The 25765-nt window shown below is 34.0% G+C and overlaps 1 protein-coding gene and 1 non-coding gene across 2 annotated transcripts in view; both read left to right on the top strand.

Moving 5' to 3' along the window:
• LOC140743349 (glutamate receptor 1) overlaps positions 1-25765 on the top strand; it is a 138580-nt gene that overhangs the window by 79936 nt on the left and 32879 nt on the right. Inside the window, exons 5-8 of the mRNA XM_073074523.1 lie at positions 5136-5389; positions 9672-9821; positions 18349-18555; positions 19835-19942. Coding sequence (XP_072930624.1) covers positions 5136-5389; positions 9672-9821; positions 18349-18555; positions 19835-19942 — 719 coding nt within the window. The remainder of the gene's footprint in view (positions 1-5135; positions 5390-9671; positions 9822-18348; positions 18556-19834; positions 19943-25765) is intronic.
• TRNAH-AUG (transfer RNA histidin (anticodon AUG)) lies at positions 15494-15566 on the top strand. Its single transcript has one exon. It is a non-coding gene; the product is annotated as a tRNA-His (tRNA).

The raw sequence follows: 25765 nt of genomic DNA on the forward strand, positions 1-25765 counted from the left end.
AAATTGTTTATATCAAATTATTTCACGCAGTATTGGGTTTCGTACAAAAAATATTCCGTATTTCATACGTTTCATTAGGTACTCCCCTCGAGTAGAATTCTATAGAAGGCCCCACAATATTGAGATTCCAGAAATAAGAAAATGTTACTCGTACAATACAACCTTGGCGCTACGGAATTGTCTTGTGTTTTATTTCACGATTTCACGTTTAATAATATCTACAGTTTGGTGATACGTCTCCACGTGACATTTTTGCACTATAAGATTTGTCAAATAAATTATTGTCGTGTCTAACCTAACCTAACCTAAACCTTGTATGTCACAAGGACGGACTAAAAATATGAAGGGGAAAAAATATCATGACGAAAATAGTTATCGCTTATATTTATTTCGTCACCAAAGAAAAATCTGATCGGTGGCTTTCACGCGAGTAGAACTCCGAAAAGAAGCTAGACACATTATAATAACGTATGTCCTCGTGTCTCCCTCTCACGCGGCAAAGAGTTTTTATTTTTTGCCCCTTCGTAGAGCGCTTTGTCCTTTTTTCGTTTCGCTTGTTTTATATGGGGCGTTTAATTCGATAAAATTCGCGTGGACTCAAATTGCTTTACGAGAACCAGAAAATCGACCGACGCAAAAACGCTTCTGGCGTTGTCAATGCTATATCATTATATTTCTTCTCCTTCTACGCCGGCGTAATTGTACTTAGATATCTGACTTTGTATCGTCGAATGTAATTTTCGACGTGAAGGTCGGCATCGTATTTCGTAATACCAAATAAACCGATTTCGCTATACCACACTCGGGTTACTGAGTGATCTGCGATGGAACTGGCAATATTAGACAAAGGAATTATTGTTACGATATCCTATTTCAAGCTTCCACCCTGTTGATATTCAACTCGTTTTATTTCAAATATCCCAAAATACTCGTAGACACCTACTAGTATTTTGGGATATTTGAAATAAAACGATTTGAAATAAATTTACCTACTGAAGGTTTGATAACTTCTAGTAGGCATGAAGTATGAAATATCGATCTTTGGTAAGCAATATATCGGATAGATTAATTATTAATAACGAGTGTTAGTGTAGGTATACATCAGTATCATATCAACATTTAAAGGTAAATGAAGAGCAAATTACTTTCTTCCTTCACATTCCTTCTTATTAATGATTTAAACCAACATTTTGTCAAAAAATGTATAATAGAATAGATTATATAACTATTCATACCAAAATAATTTATTTCATCAGCAATCCATTACTGTCCCACTGCTGCGCACAGGTCTCCTCTCAGAATGAGAAGGATTATGCCATAGTCCACCGCGCTGGCCAAGCGCGTAGTGGTAGACTTCACATACCCGTATGCAGGTGTCTCACGATGTTTTCCTTCACCGTTTTAGCAAGTGATGATTAGTTTCTAATTTGCACAATTAAATTCGAAAAATGAAAGGTGCGTGCCTGGAATTGAACCTCGGACCCCTTAATCGAGGACGAGTTTCTTAACCACTAGGCTATCACTGCTTAAAATAATTTATTAAACTGCTTAATTTATCACTTAATACATATTACGATAAAGGTAAATTAAAAAGCAACTAGTTAATTTATTTACTCACTAGCAGAACCCGCGGCTTCGCCCGCGTTAAAAAAATATGATATGACATACAAATAACTGTAATCGGAAATTTGTACCTTTAACAATTTTAACGATAAAGTAGCATTAATATTTAATGAATAAAAGCTTTTTCTTTTCGTCACTGTGTACACTGTGTGGGCGTGTGGGCGGTTAGAGCTCCTATTCTTGCCGCCCGCAACTACACAAGTCCCCCTTTAGTCTCATACGACAGGCAGGGGATACTGTAGCCCTGTTCTAACCAAAAATTTTAATCCAAGGTCTATGTGTCTACCACATCACCATCAGTAATCCACGCATAACCACAACCATACCCCACGGCAGGGCAAAATGTTGGCACGCACTGTGTCCAAAGTAGTTGCGTTGTACCTAATCAGTATACCAAAATGTAGGCCAATTTGAATAAACTTACGCATTATCATATATGAAATTTGCACCCGTCCACGTTGACATGTATTTGTCTGAATAGACGTTATCTGAAATTTCACGTTTCTAACTTCGAACCTAAAAGATTCCCGTATACATACATATAACACTTCTTTTTCCTCCTTAGTAGAATTTCAAAAACATTCCTATGTATGTACATATGCATCAATAAATACTTTATCAGCAAATTTCTGAAAGCTAATATTCAACACCAGCGGTCGGCAACTCAACACCCACGGGTGGTGTGTGGCCCGCGACTTTCCCTTGTGGCCCGCGGGTCTGCGCGTTACTAATAATTGGCCAAGTGCAAGTCAAACCCGCACCTGGAGGGTTCCGTACAACCACAATTTTCATTTTTTTAAATTTCTAGTATTTAATATTGCAGCAGCCATTAAAGTACACACATTGTGAAAATTTGAACTGTCTACCTCTAACGGTTCAAAAGTTACTTGGAAAAATATCGAATAGCAGTTTGTTGTATGAGGACCCCTTTTTGTTTTCAACTTTTTTTATTTTTAGTATTTGTTGTTGTTGTTGTTATAGCGGCCACCGTTATTGGTCCTCTGTAAGAATTTCAAATGTCTATCTATTACGGTGCCAGAGATAGAGCCCTGTGACACGGACAGACAGTGAAGTCTTAGTAATAGGGTTCCGTTATTATCCTTTAGGTACGGAACCCTAAAAAACCGCTGTTCTGCACTTCAGCACGCGCAATACATTCCCATGTTAAAAATATATGTTACTACGGCTCGTGGAATTTCGCCCTACACTAAACTTCTCTGCACTCTGTTCTTTTTTCAGACACGCCAAAGGAAGTAACTTCAATAACGGTTTTTAAAGAAACTTTCTTTACGTATAGTACCCTAATGGAGTTGATTGTTGAGTTGCTAAAAATGCTGAAACAGATGTGTAAACACCCTTTTATAGCCATCTTAAGGGTTGATCTAAAAAACAGTGACTCAGATGCTTCATTGAGTCAATGATTATTTATCATAGTGGTTGCTTCCAAATTAACGGTTTATAAAATAAAGTTTCAACCCCTATTTAACGACCTTAAGGGTTGATTTTCAAAAAATGGCAAAATAAGTAATATATTATTTACAATCAGAAAGCAAAATACCAATTTTCATAGACTTTGCTTCAAAATCTGCGGACTTCTAAACGAAATTTCTACCCCTATTATTCCCTTTTAAAGGTATATTTTCCATAAATGGTGTTCTATGATTCTATGATTCCCAACCAGAAAGCCAATTACCATTTTAACAGTCCTTGCTTCCAAATAAACGGATTTTAAAATGAAATTCCATCCCCTATTAAACAACCTTAAGGGTTGATTTTCCAAAAACTGTGAAATAGGTGTCCTGTTATTTTCAACCAGAAAGCCAAATAACAATTTTCATAGACTTTGCTTAAAAAGCTGCGTACGTCTAAACGAAGTTTCCACCCCTTTTTTACCTTCTTAAGGGTAGATTTTCCATAAACGGTGTTAAAAAAGCTCTAGTTTTTCCAACAGGAAAGCTAAATGCAAATTTTTATAGTTCTTACTTCCGAATTCACGGAGTTTGAAATAAAATTCAAACCCCCATTTAACTACCTTAAGGGATGATTTTCCAAAAACAATGAAATGGGTGATTAATTATTTTCTATCTAAAACCCAAATACCAATTTTCATATAGTTTACATCAAAACTGGAGGACTTTCATACAAACTTTAAACCCTTATTTAACCCACATAAGGGTTGATTTTACAAAAATGGTAGAATTAAAGTTCCACTATATCTAATCAGTAAGGCAATGACTAACTTTCGTAGTGCTGGCTTTCAAATTGGCTAATTTTAAAATAAGCTATCAACCCCTATTTAACCAACTTAAGGGTGGATTTTCCAAAAACAATGAAATAGGTGTTTAATTATTTTCTACCAAAAAGCTTAATGCAGATTTTCATAAAGATTAGATCAAAACTGGGGGAATTCCATAAAAACTTACAATCCTTATTTAACCCACTGAGGGGTTGATTTTTCAAAAACGGTAGAACTAAAGTTCTATTATATCTAACCAGTAAAGCAATGGCTAACTTTCATAGTGCTGGCTTTCAAAATGACAAAATTTTAAATAAGCTAGTCAACCCCTATTTAACCACCTTTAGGGTTGATTTTGGAAAAACCCTTAGATTAGATTTTTATTACTTTAAATCAGAAAGCTAAATATCAATTTTCATCCAGTTTGCTTTAAAACTGACGGACTTTCATACTAACTTTCAAACCCCATTTAACCCCCTTAACGGTGGAATATCAAAAAATCCGTTCTTAGTGCGCATCTACATTATAAAATGAAGCTATATTTTAAATTTCATGATTGTAGCTTCAGTAGTTTAGTCAAAACCTTGATTAATACGATTTGAACGTGAGTATCCTTTCGCTATTATATATATAGATATTTGTTCATACCAAGCGTAAGATTTTAAGCGTAAGATATAACAAAATGTGATTTCATACAATTATTTTTAAATCTTCAAGCATTGTTCCAGGCCTTGCAAAATAAATAATAATTAAAATTTCATTGGTCTCGGATTGGTATTTGACAAGCATTATACTCCTCTAATTGTTTGATGTTACTTCTTCATGTTTCAAATTTATACGGAATAAAATGAGAAAGATGTTACGGAGAAAAGATTTTTTCTTATAATGTAAGGAAAATTTCCTCGAAAACATCCCAATAAACCTTCTATTGACCTGTATAGAATATATTCAATTTCCTATCATTCAAAAAGCTTTTATGCGTGCATTACCGATACGTTTCAGTTTATTTCATTTACTGGATCAAATTGTTTGATTTATTCACAGAATGATAAGAATATGTAAATATATTTTATCAACTGTATTAGAACTATTTCCGTTCGTGTTATGAGATTTACCGTGTGGTTGTAATTTGACACAAACTTCTTAATTGTGCTATACTAGTTCAAGGAGTGTATTTTTCGAAGGGGACTGCTATTAACGAAATATCAAAGCGTTATAAAGTTTAAAGTTGCATTTTCTTGTTGGTACTCCAGATAACAGTTGTCTTTGTTCCCAGGCCTGTTACGGCTGCAGCAGTTGTACCAAACTCTTTTGCCGGGCGTCGCTCCATTCAAGATCAACTTGGTGAAGAGGGTTCACAACGTGACTGATGTTATCGAGTTCCTCATGGCGCTCGAGGTCCACGACCGTTGGGGCAACAAGCGCATCGTGCTGGACTGTAACGCAAAGAATGCTAAGAACATCTTGATAGAACACGTTCGGAACGTCTACCTTGGACGTCGGACTTACCACTACCTGCTCAGTGGATTGGTAAGCGTTTTTTAAATTATAAATTAGCGATAAGAGACGGGAAGACGGGGTCTTACTTTTTGAAGAGTATTAGAAATGAATTATTGCTTGCGCGCTAAATTCCCTTAGTCATTGCTTTCTGAACTCTCTGAAAATAGGTTTTTAAGTATTTTTTTAAATTAATTATAAATGCCTAGAATAATATGTAATTACATTATTATTAAAATATTTCCGAATTTTATCAATTTATTTGACTTTAATTTGTAACATTATTGTTAACATGTCGAAATGTATCAGAAAATTTAAATTAAAAAATCAGAAAGTTTTAATTAATGTAACTGTTGTATAAAAGTTATAATGAGATCGCGGTTTTCAACAAAGCAAATGAAGTATTTATTGAATTCCGTAACACAACATTAAATAAAATAATTATTTCAAATCATCAATGAAGAAATAATTATGTCAACATCACTTGTGGTCTGATGAGGTATTGTTGTTTCATTTCAATGCAATATGTTAATTATTCATGAGAATACAGCATCTGTTAAAATCTCTGTAAAAGTCTATGCTTAACGTTGTTTGCGAGAAGTTGGTTCATTACTCTCATATTGTTCGAACACTAGAAAGGCTGGTGCATCTCTGCATATTTTTAACTTCATTGTAAATGCTTAGTTCATTTAGGATGTAAGAGTAAATATTAGTTAAGCTATAAAGTTTATCAATATTATTATTTAAAAATTGGATCGTTTAATGGTGGAATGGGATAGAAGAACAATTGCAAGAGGGACATTCATTGAAATATGTTGAGAATTTATTTTTGACTCAATTATTACACAATAATTTATCTCTATGTACATTTGGATACTAAGTTCAATTACATAACTACAGACTACGCCTTACCTGTTGCTGCATCTACAATACTGTTTATACAATGGATGCACTAGTTAGTGCCAACAATGCAAACAAAACTATAATTGACCTGGCGGCCGGAGGCAAATTGCTCGGATTGGACACTAAGGCAAATGCCGGGTGCAATCAAGGCGTTGAAAAACAAACATGAAAAAGTGCCTGTATTTTAAAATTTTATATTAAGACTAGTGGTACCCGTGGCTTCGCCCGCATTTTAAAGAAATAATATGACATACATAAAACAGAAAATTTGTACCTGCATTGAAATGACAGTGGTGTCATCTGTCGAAAATTGGTCTTACCAACTCCCAAACCCTCGTGGGCTCTTGGACAACAACTTTGCTAAAGATCATCACTTGATCAAATGCATAGTTACCGATTCTAAAACTACTTACAATTTTTTTTTTAAATTAAAAATTAATTGAAAAACCTTTTTCCCCGGACTAAATTGTGAATCTAAACCTTTCTCAAGTCCCCTTGAACACACACAACAAATTTCATCAAAATCAGTCCAGTCGTTTAGGAGGAGTTCAGTGACATACACATGCACATAAGAAATATATATATATAAAGATTTGAGAAATATTTGTATATAGGCAATTAATATGTTTATCACGTGAAAACAATGTGGGTTCCCATAATTTATCATACAATCGAGATTTTATGATACATACGGTTTTAAATATGACTATCGATATTGTTAAACTAGTCGGATTATGGAGACAGGAGGTGGCACAGAATCTCTAGTTTCTGCTCGTAAGTTCAAATAAAAAGTTCTTCAAAGATGTTTCTATACACATATTCACAGCCACACACTAGGATTCCCTAATCTAAATTCATCATTCAAATATTTGTCTCGCCAGAGATCGAACCGCATCCCTCTGTGTGACAGTCCGGAAGGATGATCCCTCCGCCACGAGGGACATCAAATTGTGTAAATGTTTGAAAGCTATATCTATGTACAGATTAATATTTTATTTACTTGATAATATTATTAGCGTAACCATCATGCAGAGGGATATGAGTTCAATTTGCTGCCAGGCAGACGTCTTAATTGTGAATTTACATTTATTACACGCTTTTGTTTAGGGGTGGTACAATTGGGAATGCTAGTGTGATTTTGTAAAGCGTTGATTTTGACTAGCCTGACATCTTTTCTCAACGATATGGTAACTAGTATTTTTACGTTAAAAATTCAAATACTTATCTATCTACACGAATATTATGAAGAGGAAAACTTTGTTTGTTTGTTTGGTTGTAATGAATAGGCTCAAAAACTACTGGATCGATTTTAAAAATTCTTTCACCATTCGAAAGCTACATTATGTACGAGTAACATAGGCTATATTTTATATGAAAAATATTTGATAAATAGATTTTAAGGCGGTACAAAGTTTGCCGGGTATAATAAAGAAAAAAACTTTGTAATTTCTAGTATTTTATATAAGAGACATGGGACACGATGAAATGGCTGGAATTCTAAAATGTAATTTACCATCTTTAAACATAAATTATAGAAATTAGATAAGCTTTATGAGTCAATCACATAGGGTGTACTCTTGTGAACTCATCGCGAAAGGTATTATTATTATTATTTAATTTTTTTACATCCTTGTTAAAAGTTAATGACTGTAGTTAATAATTGAAAAGTTAAAGATTTTTGTATGATTTTAGACTAATGGCCTCGTTACAATACTTGAAATTGACCGTATACAGGGTGAATTTTTCAAATGGGCCTTCAGGGCCAAATCCGAAACTATAAGGATTAGCGAAAAATGCTGAAAGGAGTTACGAGCCCGATTTTGATAAAAACTAAAACTGCATCATTACTTTTTTTAAATATTTTTTATCCTAGCCGGGAATCGAACGAGTTCATTTTGACAAAAACATCACCCTCTATATTATTTCACTATCTGATAGTGTCGCTTCTAAGGATCAAATTCTGGGAAGTAATGTTATGTGACAAATGAAAGGAAAATGTTTTTTTTTATAAGAAATACATTTTTTTCATACATTGACATACGAATTCTTAAGGATTATACATAACATATGACTTATGTAAAATGCTTTAAAATACATACATAAGCCTAACATTGAAGAATTTGTTGGTTAATCAACTAATTCTTCGATGTAATGACCATGACATACGGCTTAGTATGAGCAAGTAATAGGTTTGCAACTAAGTTTCCGCCGTTTTTAGGGTTTATTTTTTTTAATAAAATTAGATAACTCATTAATTACTTAATTCTTATTTTTTGTTTTTTATCTATATCTCCTTGTTTAAATATCACTCGTATTTGACTCGAAAGTCATTCTCGCAAATTGTCAACTTTGTATTACCTTGTAACATCTGTATTAAACCAAACTTCACACATTCTCAACTGCAACTAAAAATCTATTATAATGGTGCTAAAAATAACCTTAACTAAGTTGAACATAAAAATATAAATTCTTGGAGAACAAAACGTCCTCTTTCGAATGATTTGAAACATTAGGCCAAAAATAACTGTTAATACGCGAAATGTTTAAATTAATGAATGGCGGGAACTTAACTGCCAAATTAATATGAAAAAAATTGTATTTTTTAAAATTGACGCTTTTCCTTTAGTTTGTCATTTGTCATTACTTCCCAGAATTTGATCCTTATAAGCAACACTATCAGAAACTGGAATAATACAGAGGGTGTATTTTTTTCAAAATGAACTCGTTCGATTCCCGGCTAGGGAAAACGATATTTTTAAAAACTAATGATGCAGTATTAGTTTTTATCAAAATCGGCCTCGTAACTCCATTCAGCATTTTTCGCTAATCTTTATACTTTCGGATTTGGCCCTTAGGGCCTATTTGAAAAATTCACCCTGTATATGCATATTCAATATAACATGACACAAAAAATATTGGCCAAGTGCCAATTGGCAAGTTTTTATGCAAATCGCATAGATTTTCATTTTGACTCACTCAATCAAATATTCAAATAATTTAATCAATATAGTTTCTCGGTATACAATATGTTTGTGTAACAATCTCCACAATAGGCAAATAGTTCCGATTGTCACGAGGCTCGGCCAGGTTGTAATCACGGGCCGATCAAACATATTGTCCGGTGCAGTTAGTCGCCAGCGATTGTCTTGACACTTGACGCACGCCATTCAGTCCTTAATACCTGTTCCTATTGAAATGGCACACATAAATCTACACACACTGTATAGTTGTCATATCGTCTCGTACAAGGATATCAGTTTGATGTCGGCAGGCCTAACCTTCTTAGATGTTTTGTAAATATGCATGGTAGCGTGTCAACCAAGTTCTTAAATATTACTACTAGGGTTAGGTTCGAGTTTTAATTAATTTTATCACGTCCAAATGTATATTAAAACTGAATTTTCATTAACAGGTAATGGACGATCATTGGGAAAACGAGGTGACCGAGTATGGAGCAGTGAACATAACTGGCTTCCGCATAGTGGACCACAGCCGCAGAATGGTGCGAGACCTGATGGACGGCTTGAAACGAATGGACCCTAAATTTAAGGGTACCATATCGGTAAGTAGCAGACTACTATTATAATTTTAATTGTGCTTATAATTTCTTTAATGTGATTGCATATACCTCAAGTCGAGAAAGTCACATCGAGGAAATGAGGAGGTAACACAAATAGATCATATTTTAAATATTTGACTCATTTTGAATGACTTTAATGACCTGTATGGGATAAAAAATGTTCGTAGATGGGAATGCTTTTTACCATTTAAATTGCATATTACATAGGGTGAATTTGTCCATCAGGCCTTCAGGGCCAAATCCGAAGCTATAAGGATTAGCGAAAAATGTTACGAGGCCGATTTTGATAAAAACTAAAACTGCATCATTACTTTTTGAAAATATATATTTCTCTAGCCGGGAATCGAATAATTTTGAAAAAAAAAATACACCTTCTATATTATACCACTATCTGATAGTATTGCTTATAAGGATCAAGGAGGATTCTGGGAAGTAATGTTATGTGACAAATTAAAGTAAAAAGAATATTTGGAAGAATATACATATTTTGTATATAATGTGAGTTCCATACATAGTATTCAATTGTATAACAATGTAATTTGAATACAAACAAAAATCTACAGACGCCATATTATATGGGTCATACTCTTTGTGCCCGAGGGTACCAGGCAGGTTACGGGTAACCTAATTGGTACGTACATTGTTTAAGAGCCTTGGAACCTTGAATTACTTTCTACGCACACACGCTTAATGTAACAGAGTTGGCATTGAAAGGTTCAATTTAAAGGAGGGGACCGAACATTAAATACATTTTCAACAAATGGTGCAAATGGTATTGATCATGATTGTAAAATGTTGTCACATATCTCTAAGGCTTGTTATCACGTACTTTAATAAAATCTTGTAATTTAAAATGGAGATAATTTTCTCTGCCTCAGATTCGATCTTTGAAACGATTGTAGAAAATGTACTATTTTATAAAAGTTAAGTAAGTTTGAGTAAGGTACTTATTTTATAAATTTTACTAACCAATCTGACAGCCCATGGCCATTGTGAGTATGACCAACTTCAGATAGAACTGAGATTAACTAAAGCTGGTCGCAGATGTATTCATGATGAATAATACAGTCGCCTCATATTTCAGGTGGCACGCACATTCCTCCGCCGAAATGCGGGAACTGCTTCACGCTAAAATGTGTTGCAATTATATCAAATATAACCCAGCCAAACCATAGTGATCAGACAACCTCTCAAACATACAGTATAAGTCATAGATATTATAATAAAACAAAAAAATGAATGCAAGTATACACTGCACGACATCAAAAATAAAAAAAGATTTTTGCTAAAATAACTGAACAAAATAACGGAATAACATATAAATTGTTTTAATAAACCATTAAAATATCTTCATAGTTTTGGCAAATTGATTCATAATTTTCGTTCGACATTTTTTAATAAACGAACGTTTGATTTTGGCTGTGAAAACTAACTAGAATTGTGATAAGAGGATTATGGAATTCCCACGCACCAAAAATGTACATATCAAAAGCGGATATATTGGCCGGTGGGAATTAACAAACCAATATCTGTCGCATTTTTATTAGTTTTTTAAACAAATATTTGTATTCCTGTATAAATGATACGAGCGTGCTATACTACGATACTACAGTATACTCGTATCTTTGTTACTAGGACGTTAGCTATAAAAAGTTATAATTGTTATATATTACATATTTTTAGCCCTTATATGCTTTTTTGAATTAGCAAGTCAATAGTCTTAGTCTAAATTTCTTGCTAGAAAGAGAAAGAGAATTAAACAAATCTTTATATTATATTTTTTATGAAATTGGAAAAGCTTGGAAATGGAAATTACACAACCACCCTTGCATATTTTTTCTAAACCCAAATAAAAACTTACATCAAATTTTCCAATCCCTGTAATCAAATATTTCGAACTATTCGATATTGAACTAATGTTAATAATCTTGGCACGAATCAATTATGATTAATGAACTAATCCAGACATAATGCGCTTAAACGCAATCAAGCACTATTACCGTAATATGTATCTACTCGTACGTAACAATACTCCACGTCTGTGTGAGTTCACAGCGTAAACCAGTGGGTGTAGAAACGTAAATAAAATTAACTTTTCATTGTATGATAGACCTTCTTTTGGATTTCAAGAATTATATAGCAATGTCAATGCAAAAATCTCAAAGATGTGACTACCAATACGCATTTGGCCAGCGCGAAGGACTATGGCCTAATCCTTCTCATTATGAGAGGAGACCCGTGCCCAGCAGTGCGACAGTAATGGGTTGATGATGATGATGTTTATTTAGGATTTCAGAAATATACAGTAAGAGTCCTAAAATTTAGTACTATGAGTCCATCGTATATACCTGGACCTATTTTAATGAAACTTTTTGTATTTAAATATTACACCTAAAATCCGCGTTTATCTCGCTTTAGTAACAAGGTTTGGGGATATAAAAAATAAATCATATTTTTATTACCACGATCGTCCAATGTAAGGTAACTCCAATTTCCAGTACTAAAGTTTGGTTGGTTCTATACCAAGTTTATTATAATGTACAGAGTGGTGGCACTGAAGCCTACATTATAGTACACAATTATTGTGCATAAGAGCGAAGTGGAGGACCAAAAACTGCATAAGAGGATTATTTCACACATGGTTATCTAATATCTAACACAATATTAATTAATTATATGAATGCATTTATAAATTTCAAATGAATTTAATTACAAAATAAATGAAACGAGATGAAAGTAGGTATTGCGGTGGTGTCAACATACGATAATAAATAAATAAAAAAAAATGCGTGTGGCACTCGGAGACTGCCGCGGTAAAGCTATTACATAGCATTTTTACCCGACTGCCAAGGAAGGGTTATGTTTTTCGCGCGTATCTTGTATGTTTGTCTTTCTTTATTTGATCCGATCTAACAAACGGCTGGATGAATTTCAACAGTTAAGGTGTCATTATATTTGTCTCAATGACCCGAGTGTCCTTAGATAGGTGTTAGTAAAAAAAAACATAAATGGCGGATTTTTGGCGCGAAGTAGTAACACATATAAAAAAAAAGTTAACCGAACCTATCGAGTAGGGTATCAAATGAAAGGAAATTAAACGGAGATTATAAAAACATATTTGTATATATATAAAACAGCAAGGTGACTGACTGACTGACTAACTAAATGACTTTTTCATTTTTCAGAAATCAACGTACAGCCTAAACCAAGGACCTTACACTTCTGAAATTTTGCACCTAGGTTCTCTATATAGCGTGAATAAGTACTAAGAAAGGCCTTTTGGAAATTCTACCCTAAAGAGGGTAAAATAGGGTAAAACAGTTTTTTTGAAATCCTTTAATTTTGATGCAACTACTATAAAATTTTGTATTTGGCTTTCTGGATAGGAACAAGGACGCACTTATTTATCGCCTGCCGAAAAATCAACCCCGTAGAGGGTAAAATAAGGGTTTAAAGTTCATTTGAACAATTGTCAATTTTGAAGCAAACACTATGAAATTTTGCATCAGGCTTGTTAGATACAAATAATGAAATTCTACCTCTAACGAGGTAAAATAATGACCGAAACTCTGATTTACTGAAGTTATATATTTTATAGACCGTAAATGGTGGATTTTTTCGCGAAATACGAGTAGTAACACGTTTTAAAAAAAGTTAACCAAACCTATCGAGTAGGGTATCAAAATACAGGAAATTAAGAGGAGATTACACATACGTTATATACCTAATATATCTTATATATAAAATTCTCGTGTTTGTTACCGTACACGTCCGAAACAGCTTCACCGATTTTCACCTAATTTTATATACATATTCAGTAGGTCTGAGAATCGGCCACTATCTATATATTTTACCTCTAAGTGATAAGGGTTGTTCACCCTTAACATTTTTTTATTTATTTGGCAAAACAACATTTGCCGGGTCAGCTAGTACATATATACTCGTATATACACATCAAGATGACTGTCTGACTAAATGAGTGAGTTGCTGTACCAGAGATCGACGCAAAGGGAAACCGCTGAACTTAAGCGTGCTGGAATTTTACACATTTTTAGGTTCTTTATATAGCGTAAAGCAATACGAGGATGAAATAGGATAATATTGTTTGAACATCTTTTGTTTTTGAAGCAGACACCTACTATGAAACTTTGTATGTGGCTTTCTGGATAAAAATAACGAAATGCCTATTTCTCTGCTTTTGGAAATTCTACTTTAGCCTTTTTGATGCAGTCGGGTTTTTGAATTTTTTAATTAATTACTTGTTCTCTACTTATTCCCTTTTGCTTTATTTTTAAACTATGTTAGAATAACTTTATTTTAATATTACTACTTTTTCTTTTTTTATAAATATTTTTTTTCCATTATTTAGGCTCGTATAAATGGTTCGTATTTTTATAGATTGCTATTTGCTAATGCAAATGTGTAAAAGTCGTTATACTAATATATAAAAGTAAATATTTATATATATTTTTTTTAATCTAATTGTTTTATACTTAAATAGATACCAAACGCTGATATATCTTGTGATCACATGAAGTTGGAATGTTTTGTATAAGAAAGTTTTCTCATCACATCATTTAGATCTCCTATACTATACAAAAATGTAGATCAATATTTGATAATCTAATAAAATCCACAAGTAAAATACCTCTATCTTTACCTACAATAGTACATGTACAATTGTACATTTTATACCTATGAAGCTTTTTACAGAAATCGTCACACGCATGCTAGTCATTCATTTTACCGATAGGCATAATTATTATTTAGCTTAATTATTTATTTCATACAAGGAAACTCCTAAACATATTCAATCATTGGGAAATGTAAGCACCAACGGGAGTGTTATTTGTAATTTTTAACTTAGATAACATAACAGGAAGGAGGAAGAATAGATTAAAACTTCGAAGATGGAGCTTCCTATTCATACGAGTTTCTCGTTAATCTAAACTTGTATGTGAAGGTAAAGGCTAAGAAAGTAATTACATCGAGGTCTTTACAAAAGAAACAATAACGAAACAAACAAACAAACAAAGAAATAATAACGAGTCGAGCAGCGGCAGAACTGATGCAGTGTTTCTTACGTCAACTACAATTCTTAACTGCCGCAATTCCGACTTCATTAACCATTTAAATTTTGAAACCCCCGTATAAGCAAAAAATACAATATTTTTTGATGTCTAATTGTTTTTAGGTACAACTATGTGAAGATAACTGCTCTCTAATTTTATTTATTTCAAATTGATTAATATAAAATTATTTTTGAACGTTTCCCGAGGTATTCTGTATAATAGGAGCCCTGTTTTATGAACATTGTATGACAACAAATATTTACAGCAGCTTTCCTTACTAACTTAGAAAAATACTACTTTAAAAAAATGCATAGGTATGTGTTTTTCAAAGAGTATCTGCTACGTAACGAAGTGACAATATCTTAAATTAAGAGCAAGTACTTTTTAATCACCATCTTCAAATTTATGTAATAACCACTATAGGATTTAAAATGAATTCCTAGTTAATTTTTTAAAGTTTGAATTACGATATTTGAATGCCGAGTTCATAGCACCCACGTTAGACGGAATCCTAGTATGGGGCTGTGAGTGTAGAACGCGTGTTTGTACGATGTTATGCCGCAGTTCGTCACCTTTGTTAGCGCTCCCGTGGCGCAATGGTTAGCGCACTCGGCTATGGGCCGAGAGGTTGGAGGTTCAAATCCTCCCGGGAGCATTAACAGCATTGTCTTCCTTTTTTTCTCTTTATTATTTATGCTATGAAAACGCTCAGAAGGAATTCCAGAAATACAATACATTCTTCCATAATCATCAACATTTACATTAATAAATCTTTATCCACTATTTTATCATATCACCATTATATAAGAAATTGCAAATATCAGCTATAAAATATACTTCACGCAATTTTAAGATTTCCGCACGGATTATAAAAAAATGTGTATTACTGCCATCTGTGTTCAAGTTGACGAATCAAGGTTATCAAATAAAATAATAAGGAATGTAAAATAATACTTTATTCAATTATATCCATATTTTTCTATTGACAGTCAACAGCTCGGTTGCCTGGACACTTGATATCCAACAGTCCTCCACCGCTATTTTTACTTGCACCACCAGGGGCGCCGGCAGCATTTGGTCAAGGTGACGGCGCACCAGTATGCCATTTTCAGTTCTGACTTCATAATGGAGTCTACCTAATCTTCGGATGACGACTCCGAACTCCCATTTAACTCCTGGGTTGGTGTAACTGCGGACTTGTGCCTTATTACCTTATCCGAACTCCTTCGTTGGCGGTGCATTGTAATGTAATCTGGATAGTGGGGCGGATTTCTTAAATAAGGCATGCATATAGGTTCTTACCTCTCTGCCGAACATTAACTGATAAGGTGATAACCCTTTTGTATTAGGTGTACGTCTCAAGCGTGCCTTGACAGTTAACAGTTTATCAAATAAACTTCCGCTCTTGCCGATATAAAAGAAAATTGAGGTATTAGCCGATTATTTTCTTTTTGTACATTCAACAATTTAAATTTTAGCTTTGTATATATTTCTTCAAATTCGTACTTGTATTTTATTTCCTCTTCTAAATTTTCTTCTTCTGTAAGCCATTCAATTTTTTCTTGAATCGCGTAGAATTTGTTCAAATTTTCTTGTAAAGAATTCAGTCGTATATTTATTTCTTCATTGTTAATTTTTCTATTCCCGAAATGTAATTTTCGGTTCGTTTCATTAACCCACGTAATGTGGCTCGTATTTTCTTATTGTTTTTTAGTTCATTCGACATCTCGTCGCCAATATCAAATAAAATAATAAGGAATGTAAAATAATACTTTATTCAATTATATCCATATTTTTCTATTGACAGTCAACAACTCGGTTGCCTGGAGACTTGATATCCAACAAAGGTGTTATTAATTTTCGTTACGGAATTTCTCGATTCGGTCGCCGCGCTCAAAGCCCGCGATAAAAGCTATGCAATAGCTTAAAAAATCTTTACTAAGGTGTTCCTAATACCTAAGCTCCATTAAATTTTCAATTGAATAAATCCTTTGAATATAAATAAGAACCGCTTTCAAATTCTTTTGATATTTTTCAAAACAGAACGCTTAACTTCTTAACTAAACTAAACCAGAAGGAATTTTAATAGTACCCCTATATTCCTTGAATGAAAATTCAGGATTTCCGACTTTCACTGTAGATTTTTTTGTTCTCATTTATTAAGAACCGCTCTCGCGTCGACTTTTTGTTTCTTTAACGTGTGTTGCGCTGGTATTATAAGAATATGTTAAATTTTACTCCATTTTCTACTTATACTGCTAACTGCACAGTAATACTTATACTGCTAACTGCTTTACAAAAACTTTATATTTGTATGATAATCAACGTTACTAAACTATGATACGAAAATCGTCTACATAGTAAAACAAAGAAAAACTCGAACCATATTCATACCCAAGGGCTTAGGGATAATAGAACGCGCCACTCAACCCGTATACATTTATAAATCTTCTTTACTACACGGTATCAACAAAATTTTACGACAAACCCGAGGCATAACATAAAGTCTCCGCGAGGTGGTAAATACAGTTTCTCTCGAAGAAAATTTCGACCTGAAGTAATAACGCGCTTATGTAGATTTCACTAACTTACGTATACCCTAATGAAACCGTAAGTGGGTACCCTGCATAAATTATTACTCCATATTATGATCTCCCTTCTTGTTCTTGGGCCCTTTTAGTCCTAATTCGAAACAAGGAAGCGAATTGTTTCAAAGGAGCAATTGGTAATGTGTCCAAAATGGATGCGAGCATCTCAGCTGATGTGAGCGTTGAGTTACGTACGTCTCTTTAGTTTATGAGAGCAATAAAAACTTGAATAGCATTACATTTTCTCACAGTTATTTGTAGCTACAGGATTGTTTCGAACTTTCCTTTTTTATTTCATAAAAAAATCAGTACAATTATTTAGTACGTAATACACTCATATGTCGTCACTCATCAGGCTGCTATTCCAAGTAATGATATGCGAGTGTTAACCACATAAGCTGCCAGATATACTTTAAAGGTTTAAAAGCACTTTTATTTTTAACGAAAGTTCAATTTGTCCTTAGAAGTTCTGAATACTTATGCGTATTAACCGAATGCAATATAAAAAACAGTTATCACCTAAGGGGAAGACAATTAATCTAAAAAAAAATCTATCAACTATTTATGGTTTGCTCATTTTATAATATATTTTGACTATAAGTCAATTTTTATAACAAAGGGCGTTACACTAAACACAATACAATTCGAATACAATTGATTTTGAAGTGGATCACACAACAAATTAATAAAAAAATACTACGTACTTACTTAACAATACAACAATGTAAAGTAGTTGTTTACTTAACAATACAGCCACGTTAAGTTTTTGTTGAATACGTTATTTTATTGCTCGTTAGTCGATAAGTACTATTTAATAAGCCTTATTAATTTATTTATATTCTTGAACAGGCCCAAACAGCTCTCATGTACGATGGCGTGCACGTGTTGATGGATGCTCTGGGAAGACTCTGGAGGAAGAAGCCGGAGGCGTTCAGAAACGCTTTGCGCCGTGCTGCAGCGCAAGCCAACCAGACCAAGGTCATCGACTGCAACCCTGGCAAGAGCTGGGTGGTGCCCTTCGAGCATGGGGATAAGATCTCCAGATTGATTAAGAAGGTATCTATGATTTTACTACGGGTACTTCACTATCTGACGTTACTTTAGCCTAGCTAAGTAACTATACCACAGATTAATAAATAGTTACTAACTCTACTAACTCATGACCTTTTATAAAAACTATAATCAATGTATTGCAATAAAAAAACTCTTTTCATCTTAGCGATAAGACAACGGGGCTACATAATGGAAATCGCCATCGCCTATGCATATTTGCAACTCCAGTAGACTTGCCAATTCATTGCCGGCAATTTTACTTACTTTTACTTATCTTGAAGAACCAGGAAATTATGAAGGATCCAGGAATAGCCCAGGATATACCAACTTTATTAGGAAAGTAAAATAATCTATTATAACGCACTCAGTCACGAATTGTTCGACATAGCCAATAGCAAACTATAATAATAAAACGCATTGTTCATGCTGCCACAACCTTTCACATGATTTGTGGGAGGAGCAAACTGTTACACGGTAAAAAAGGTACGGAACCGATAGCACTTACGAACTTAGAACATTAGTCACGACATCTGTTCGGTCCAGTTCGCGCTCGCTACTCATTCTACCTATAATATTATTCGGTCCTGGTACTTGGGCATTGTAGGTTGTGTCAACAAATCATTATTTATACTTAACTTCAAGTCAATATTAGATTATTTTGAAAATAAAGGTATGGTACTAGATGGTCTATGATATTTTAAGCATTAAATATGCTGGATATAGCAGAGATAGCCTAGTCAATTAGAAGTTCTGCATGTGTATGAAATTTACCAATTCACACGTGGCCAACACGGCGGACTATGGCCTAATAAAACTATTTTCTCTTATACGAGCTGATACTGTTATGGGTTTATGACGAAGTATGCTGGAAGACTAAGATGGTTAGGTAACGCTAGAAAATGCTGAAAAGGATCAAATTTCTAGAAAGACATTCTTATAGATTTTGATTAGCGAACTATGCTTAAGTTTAACGATTTTAGCTCATGGATGATCTCATTTTCACAATATAATAATAGTTTTGCCATATTCACGGTCCTTGGACGTGATTGTACGTGAACTATTTAGATTAGAACTTCACAGGAGAACGCTCTTGGAAATCTCCTGTTTATAATGATTTTGTCGTCTCCTATGTCGTTCTCGGGTAGAAAGTAATATCTAATGTTCTTGTCCGCTAGCACGTGGCGTAATAATCATTGAATTTTTTTATTGAATTAAATTACAGGTCTGGTAGTTTTGCACTTTTACACTGTAAGTAAAACTACAACATTTCTTCTTGTTTCAGACCGATATTGAAGGTATCACCGGAAATATATCGTTCAACGAAGAAGGGCATCGCTACAACTTCACCCTTCACGTCGTGGAAATGACTGTGCAGAGCGCAATGGTTAAGGTATGTACTTTAAATATTTAAATTTCGAAATGTATCTGTAAATGAATATGGTGCAGTATACCTTTAGGCGAAATAAATAAATACAGATAAATATCAACTGAAAACATTGCGAGGAAAGCAACACACTTGAGTTCCGTAAAAAAGAGATGTGTGAAGTCTACCAATTCGCACTTGGCCAGCGCGAGGGACTGTGGTCTACAGCCTTCCGCTTTAAGACAAGGCCCAACAATATTGGGTTAACAACCATGATATTAAGTAGTTATAATATGATTTGAACACTAGTCATTCAGCGTTTAAATCTCAGTCAGGTTAAGACTGTAAAGTTATTTTCTTGATAGAAGTTAAATGCCTAAAATTAAATAAGGTGTTAAAGTCAATTTGTACTAGGGTTACTTTAGGACTTGTCCCTGTAGTCCCGGGACTAGAATAGGGCTACGTTATCTCCTGCCTGTTGTAAGAGGCGACTAAAAGAGGCTTCCAAGGTGGCGGGCCGCAAGAGTGGATGCTCAAGTCGTCCAGCAAGCGATTCCGGGAAGGACAGCGGTTAGTGTGGACGCATATCGCTGTAATCATCAGGGAATGTGAGAGGAGCGTAAATAACTTCGCTCCCCCTAGGATAGAGCCCGATAGGGGCATCGCGTTAGGAAGATTGTGTTCCGTTGGAGATCCCAGAGGTCCCCTAAACGCCAAAGACAGCCACCGGGGGGGTTTTAGTGCGGTAAAAGTCCCATGTAATAGCGTCGCTCTCATGGCCTCGGGTACCTTTTGAAGGTTTCTCCCTCGTCGTCGTTAATAAGCTGATCATAAACTACTCGTATGTAAACTCTTTATAAGTTTTTCATACAAGCAAGTTTGTGAATTCTGTGAGTGTATTAAGGTTATGTACAGACGCAATACCTCGTGTTTCTATAATATGAAAGTTTGTTAAATCTTCGTTAACTTTGCACATCCACTCCTTGGGAAGGCTAATTTGAACTTTACTTTCGCGCTTATGATTTCTTGGAGATCGTAGATCAACGCGAAAACTTGTATCATAAGTTTCACATAAGATGTGTTAAATAGTGACTACAGTAAGTTGTTAAAGTTTCATACCTATATTAAACTACATAATATAAATAAAATTGAAGTGTCTGTTGATAGTGTGTGATAATAACTTATTACCCATTAACTTTTTTATTGTCTTTTTCCAAAACGGCTGGTCCGAGTTGATGGACACTCTTTGTTAGTTGATTTTAAAAGGAGTAACTTGGGTTGATTTAATTTTACATAAGGATTAACGTTACGCGAAAAAATAAACTAAAATGTCCAGAATTTACTTACATAGCTAGTATAATTCTCGAAACTCGAATAAGTTACTATCGAAAATTCTACGTATCCCAAATGTATGAGCATTATTGTCCCGTACGTGTGTTACGGGACAATAATACTCGTATACACAATGTCTACATAGCTCTTAGCTGTATCGGGTTCCAAATGCCGGTTACATATTCTAGTATCAAAACGAAATAACATTAAATTTGAAGACTTTATGTGCTATCCAAACCCTTAGTAAGAGTTTTTATGTTTGCTCGAAAGCGGTCACCGCTTAAGTTTTCGGCTCGTACAGCGCTCCCGTGGGCCGTATTATTACTATTTCAATCCAATGTTGTGCTTGCCAAAGATTGTCATTCTTCATTATTCAAATTTTGATCTTTGAACAACAAAATATCACCACACAAAGCTAAAAACTAAGGACATAAAAAGAGAAAAATATACATAGTGCGTTTGTATTTTTCACACCTTCGATCTATTTACATCATGTTTGTTAATCAGTAGTACGGCTCAAATTAACGTGTCTACTACCATATACAAAATCCCTGGACTTCGAATTATTACAGTATACAAAATAGCGTGTCCAAAAGACCAAAGCAATTTCGAACTAGGCTTCCTTATCACTTTGTGTTCCAGCGTGAAACTAATTTTTATCCGAGAGTTTTATGCTAACGTTGTTTCATTCCGCGCCCCCAGATTAAGGAAAAATAGAAGGCGTTGTGGAAAATGGCTTCCTTTGCCGCGGTTGCCAGGTCACCTCCAATATTTGTTCATAGTTGGAAGATAAACATTTCGCTGTTTATTTTCTAGCTCATTTTTGAACATGCTTTCTAAATAAAGGACAACTTCGTCCGTTTTCCTGCACTCAGTCTTGCATGTAGACAATTTGGTGAATGTAAAATGTTACGAAGCACGTCTATTTTCGAAGGATGTGTTCTTTTGAATTGATTTTAAAAGTATTTGCAATACCAATACAATTTAGGTGTATATTTCATAACAAATGATATATTTATGTTGCTTTCGATTTTATTCCCATTATTGTAGCATAAGACTCAAAATAAGTAATACACCTATTATTAAAAAACAGTTTTGTAATTGAGCATTTCTGGAAGCCAAATATTAGTTTAAATAAACAACAACTTACGTATTAAAGTATTAAGACGCCAATCTAAGTAGTCTTTGTAAATAATGGAATCATCTCCTCCCTTCCGAGGACAGCGTACACGCTGACAGCAAAGCTTAGCCAAAGAGCTTTGGAAATATTACTTAGCTAACTTAGTTTGATCGTTAGATTTTTATTGAACATCTATCAATACTTCAGTAATAAAATAATCTATAATAATCTTGTAGTTTTATCCGTAAATGCGTATTTTTTATTACCCTGCCAAGGAAGGATTATGTTTTTCGCGCATATCTTGTATGTTTGTCTTTCTTTATTTGGTCGGATCTAACAAACGGCTGGCTAAATGTCGACAATCATTATATCATTATATTCGTCTCAATGACCCGAGTGTCCGAGTGTTAGATAGGTGTTAGAAAAAAAATCAAATGGCGGATTTTTGACGCGAAATACTAACACATTTAAAAAAAAAGTTAACCGAACCACGAACCGTTAAGGGTATCAAATGCAGGGAAATTAAACGGAGATTATAAAAACATATTTGTATACATATAAAACAGCAAGAAGACTGACTGACTGGCTAACTAAATGACTTTTTCATTTTTCAGAAATCAACGTACAGCCAAAACCGCTTAATTTAGAGTTCTGAAATTTTGCACATGGGTTCGTTATATAACGTAAATAGGTAGTAAGAAAGGCCTTTTGGAAATTCTACCAAGATAGTAAAATGGGGGATGACTTTTTTTTTTGAAATCCTTTAATTTTGAAGCATCTACTATAAAATTTTGTATATGGCTTTCTGGATAGGAACGAAGACACACCTATTTAGCCTCTTCCAAAAAATCAACTCCGTAGAGGGTAAAATAAGGGTTAAAAGTTCATTTGAACAACCACCAATTTTGCACCAAACACTATGAAATTTTATATCAGGCTTGTTAGATAAAAATAATGAAATTCTACCCCAAACGAGGTAAAATAATGACTGGAACTTTGAATTACTGAAGTTATATATTCTGTAGAGCGTAAATGATGGATTTTTATGGTGGAAATAGTAACACGTTATAAAAAAAATAACCAAACCTATCGAGTAGGATATCAAAATAAAGGAAATTAAAAGGTGATTACACATAATACATTATATACCATATACATAAATATAACACATTGAGATAACTGTCTGACTAAATGAGTAAGTTGCTGTGCCAGACATCAATGTAAAGGGAAACAGCTGAACTTTAGAGTGGTGGAACTTTATACATAGGTTCTTTATATAGTGTAAATGAGCACTACGAGGATAAAATAGGATAATATTGTTTGAACATCTTTTGTTTTTAAAGCAGATATGAAACTTTGTATTTGGCTTTCTGGATAAAAATAATGAAACGCCTATTTCACCGCTTTTGGAAATTGTACTTCAGCCTTTTTAGTGCAGTCGGGTTATTGATTTTTAATTAAATTACTTGTTATTATTAGGTAAGGGAATTATCGACCAAAATAAAAATTAGAGAAGCTATAATTAAATAAGCGAATAATTAACAGTACCGACACGTCTCTATTTCCGGAAAATCCTTTTCTATTGACAAAATTTAAAAGTTTATAATATTTAATTTGGAAGGTCTTTTAAGCTGGGGAACATTCATCAGTTGCGTTCTTGGCCAATATACTAAAAACATTGTATATACACTGCGTAATATATAATATGAACGAATTCCACTGTTACGTTTATTTACAAATACAAGTACAGAGACATACGCTTTAAACGTTTTCTACACTCACAGCCCCACACTAGGATTCCCTGTATCCTGGATGCTATCGACACACAGAGACAAATACACAAACACCCAGACCCAGAAACAGAAACCTAAATATATTTAGATTTATGTCTGGCCGGGGATCGAACCAGGGACCCTCTGCGCGTCAGACCGGTATGGTGACCGCTCCGCCACGCGGGTCGTCAAACACAAATTAAATATATGAACATTAATTTAATAGACAATTAAATCCGATACCGCACCAGATAGGTATTAACACTAATAAGCAATACAAATATATACCAAATCTTGAATCGAGATAAGTTATTAGTATTCAAATATTATTTCACAAGTTTATACAATGTATAAACACACAAACGTTTTATTTATAAACCTACTCGTATAAACTAATAGAATTCGCTACTCTTGTTGCTTCAGAATCCACATAAGCCGTACATAAGCTCACCTTCTCTACGTTTACGACTGTTCATACATAAATGTTTAAGTACATCGATTTGATTCCTATCAGTAATACGCACTCACGTTTGGACCGCTATTCGGTACATCAGACCTGCCCCAATTTGAATTAATCGACCCTTATGTTGAATATACTATCTATCACTGCTATCTTTTAGTCCGTAATCTCGTGGATGGATTACATGTGGAAATTCGGATCTGAAGATAAATCACGTTCGGTGTAACATGAACTAATTGTAGCCCAAGTGATGGAGTGATGGCAAATCATGATTGTTAACCCATTGTAGTATTGCTGGGCACTAAGATTTACGCAGTAGCTCAACACTCTTTCCCGGCACAGATTGGTAGACTTTCAGTCCTTTATTAATGACTATCACGCATTAAATATAATAGTCACGCAATATTGACTTTTCCGTTTAATCAAGACAGGCATATCATCATCATCATTATCAACACATTATTGTCCCACTGCTGGGCACGGGTCTCCTCCCATAATGAGAAGGATTAGGCCATAGTCCACCGCGCTGGCCAAGTGCGTATTGGTAGACTTCACATACCTACTTTTGAGATTTTTATTTTATAAATCTCTCAGATATGCAGGTTTCCTCACGATGTTTTCCTTCACCGTTTAACAAGTGATAATTAATAGACAGGCATAATTAATTTGTAATTCCTACGTATATGACAATATACTAATTAATTTGTACTAATGGATAATTATTAATTATTACATATTTGTTATCTTATATTTGTTTAGCAGACTGGTATAATAATACTGGGTTCCATTTCAGACTAAACGCCTAATTGATAATTTCTAATATGTAGTCAGTGTTTTGAACAGAGATTAATACATTTTTTGTTTTCTGTGTTTTTAATTATTTAAAACGTTTTATATGGAAGGTGTTATTACTTCGCTAAACGAAACAACCATCTTTTCTTATAAATAAATAGTAATAAGTGCAAACAGACTCAAATTACTAAAACACTTCATCCATTAATGAATGCAATTCAAAAATACTGAAGACAGTTCTTATAAGACAGTGTCCCGATCTGTGAGTTTCAAAGAAAAAAATAACACGATTATCTCATTAACTAGTTTCTTTAGAGCGTTAATTAATAGCAACGTGCCAGTACAAAAGGTTCGGTTGGTTTAAGTACCATACG

Source organism: Epargyreus clarus, unplaced genomic scaffold, assembly GCF_041222505.1.
Source record: "Epargyreus clarus isolate Ecla_fem2 unplaced genomic scaffold, WU_Ecla_fem_2.2 ptg000007l, whole genome shotgun sequence".
In the NCBI taxonomy this organism is placed as follows: Eukaryota; Metazoa; Arthropoda; class Insecta; order Lepidoptera; family Hesperiidae; genus Epargyreus; species Epargyreus clarus.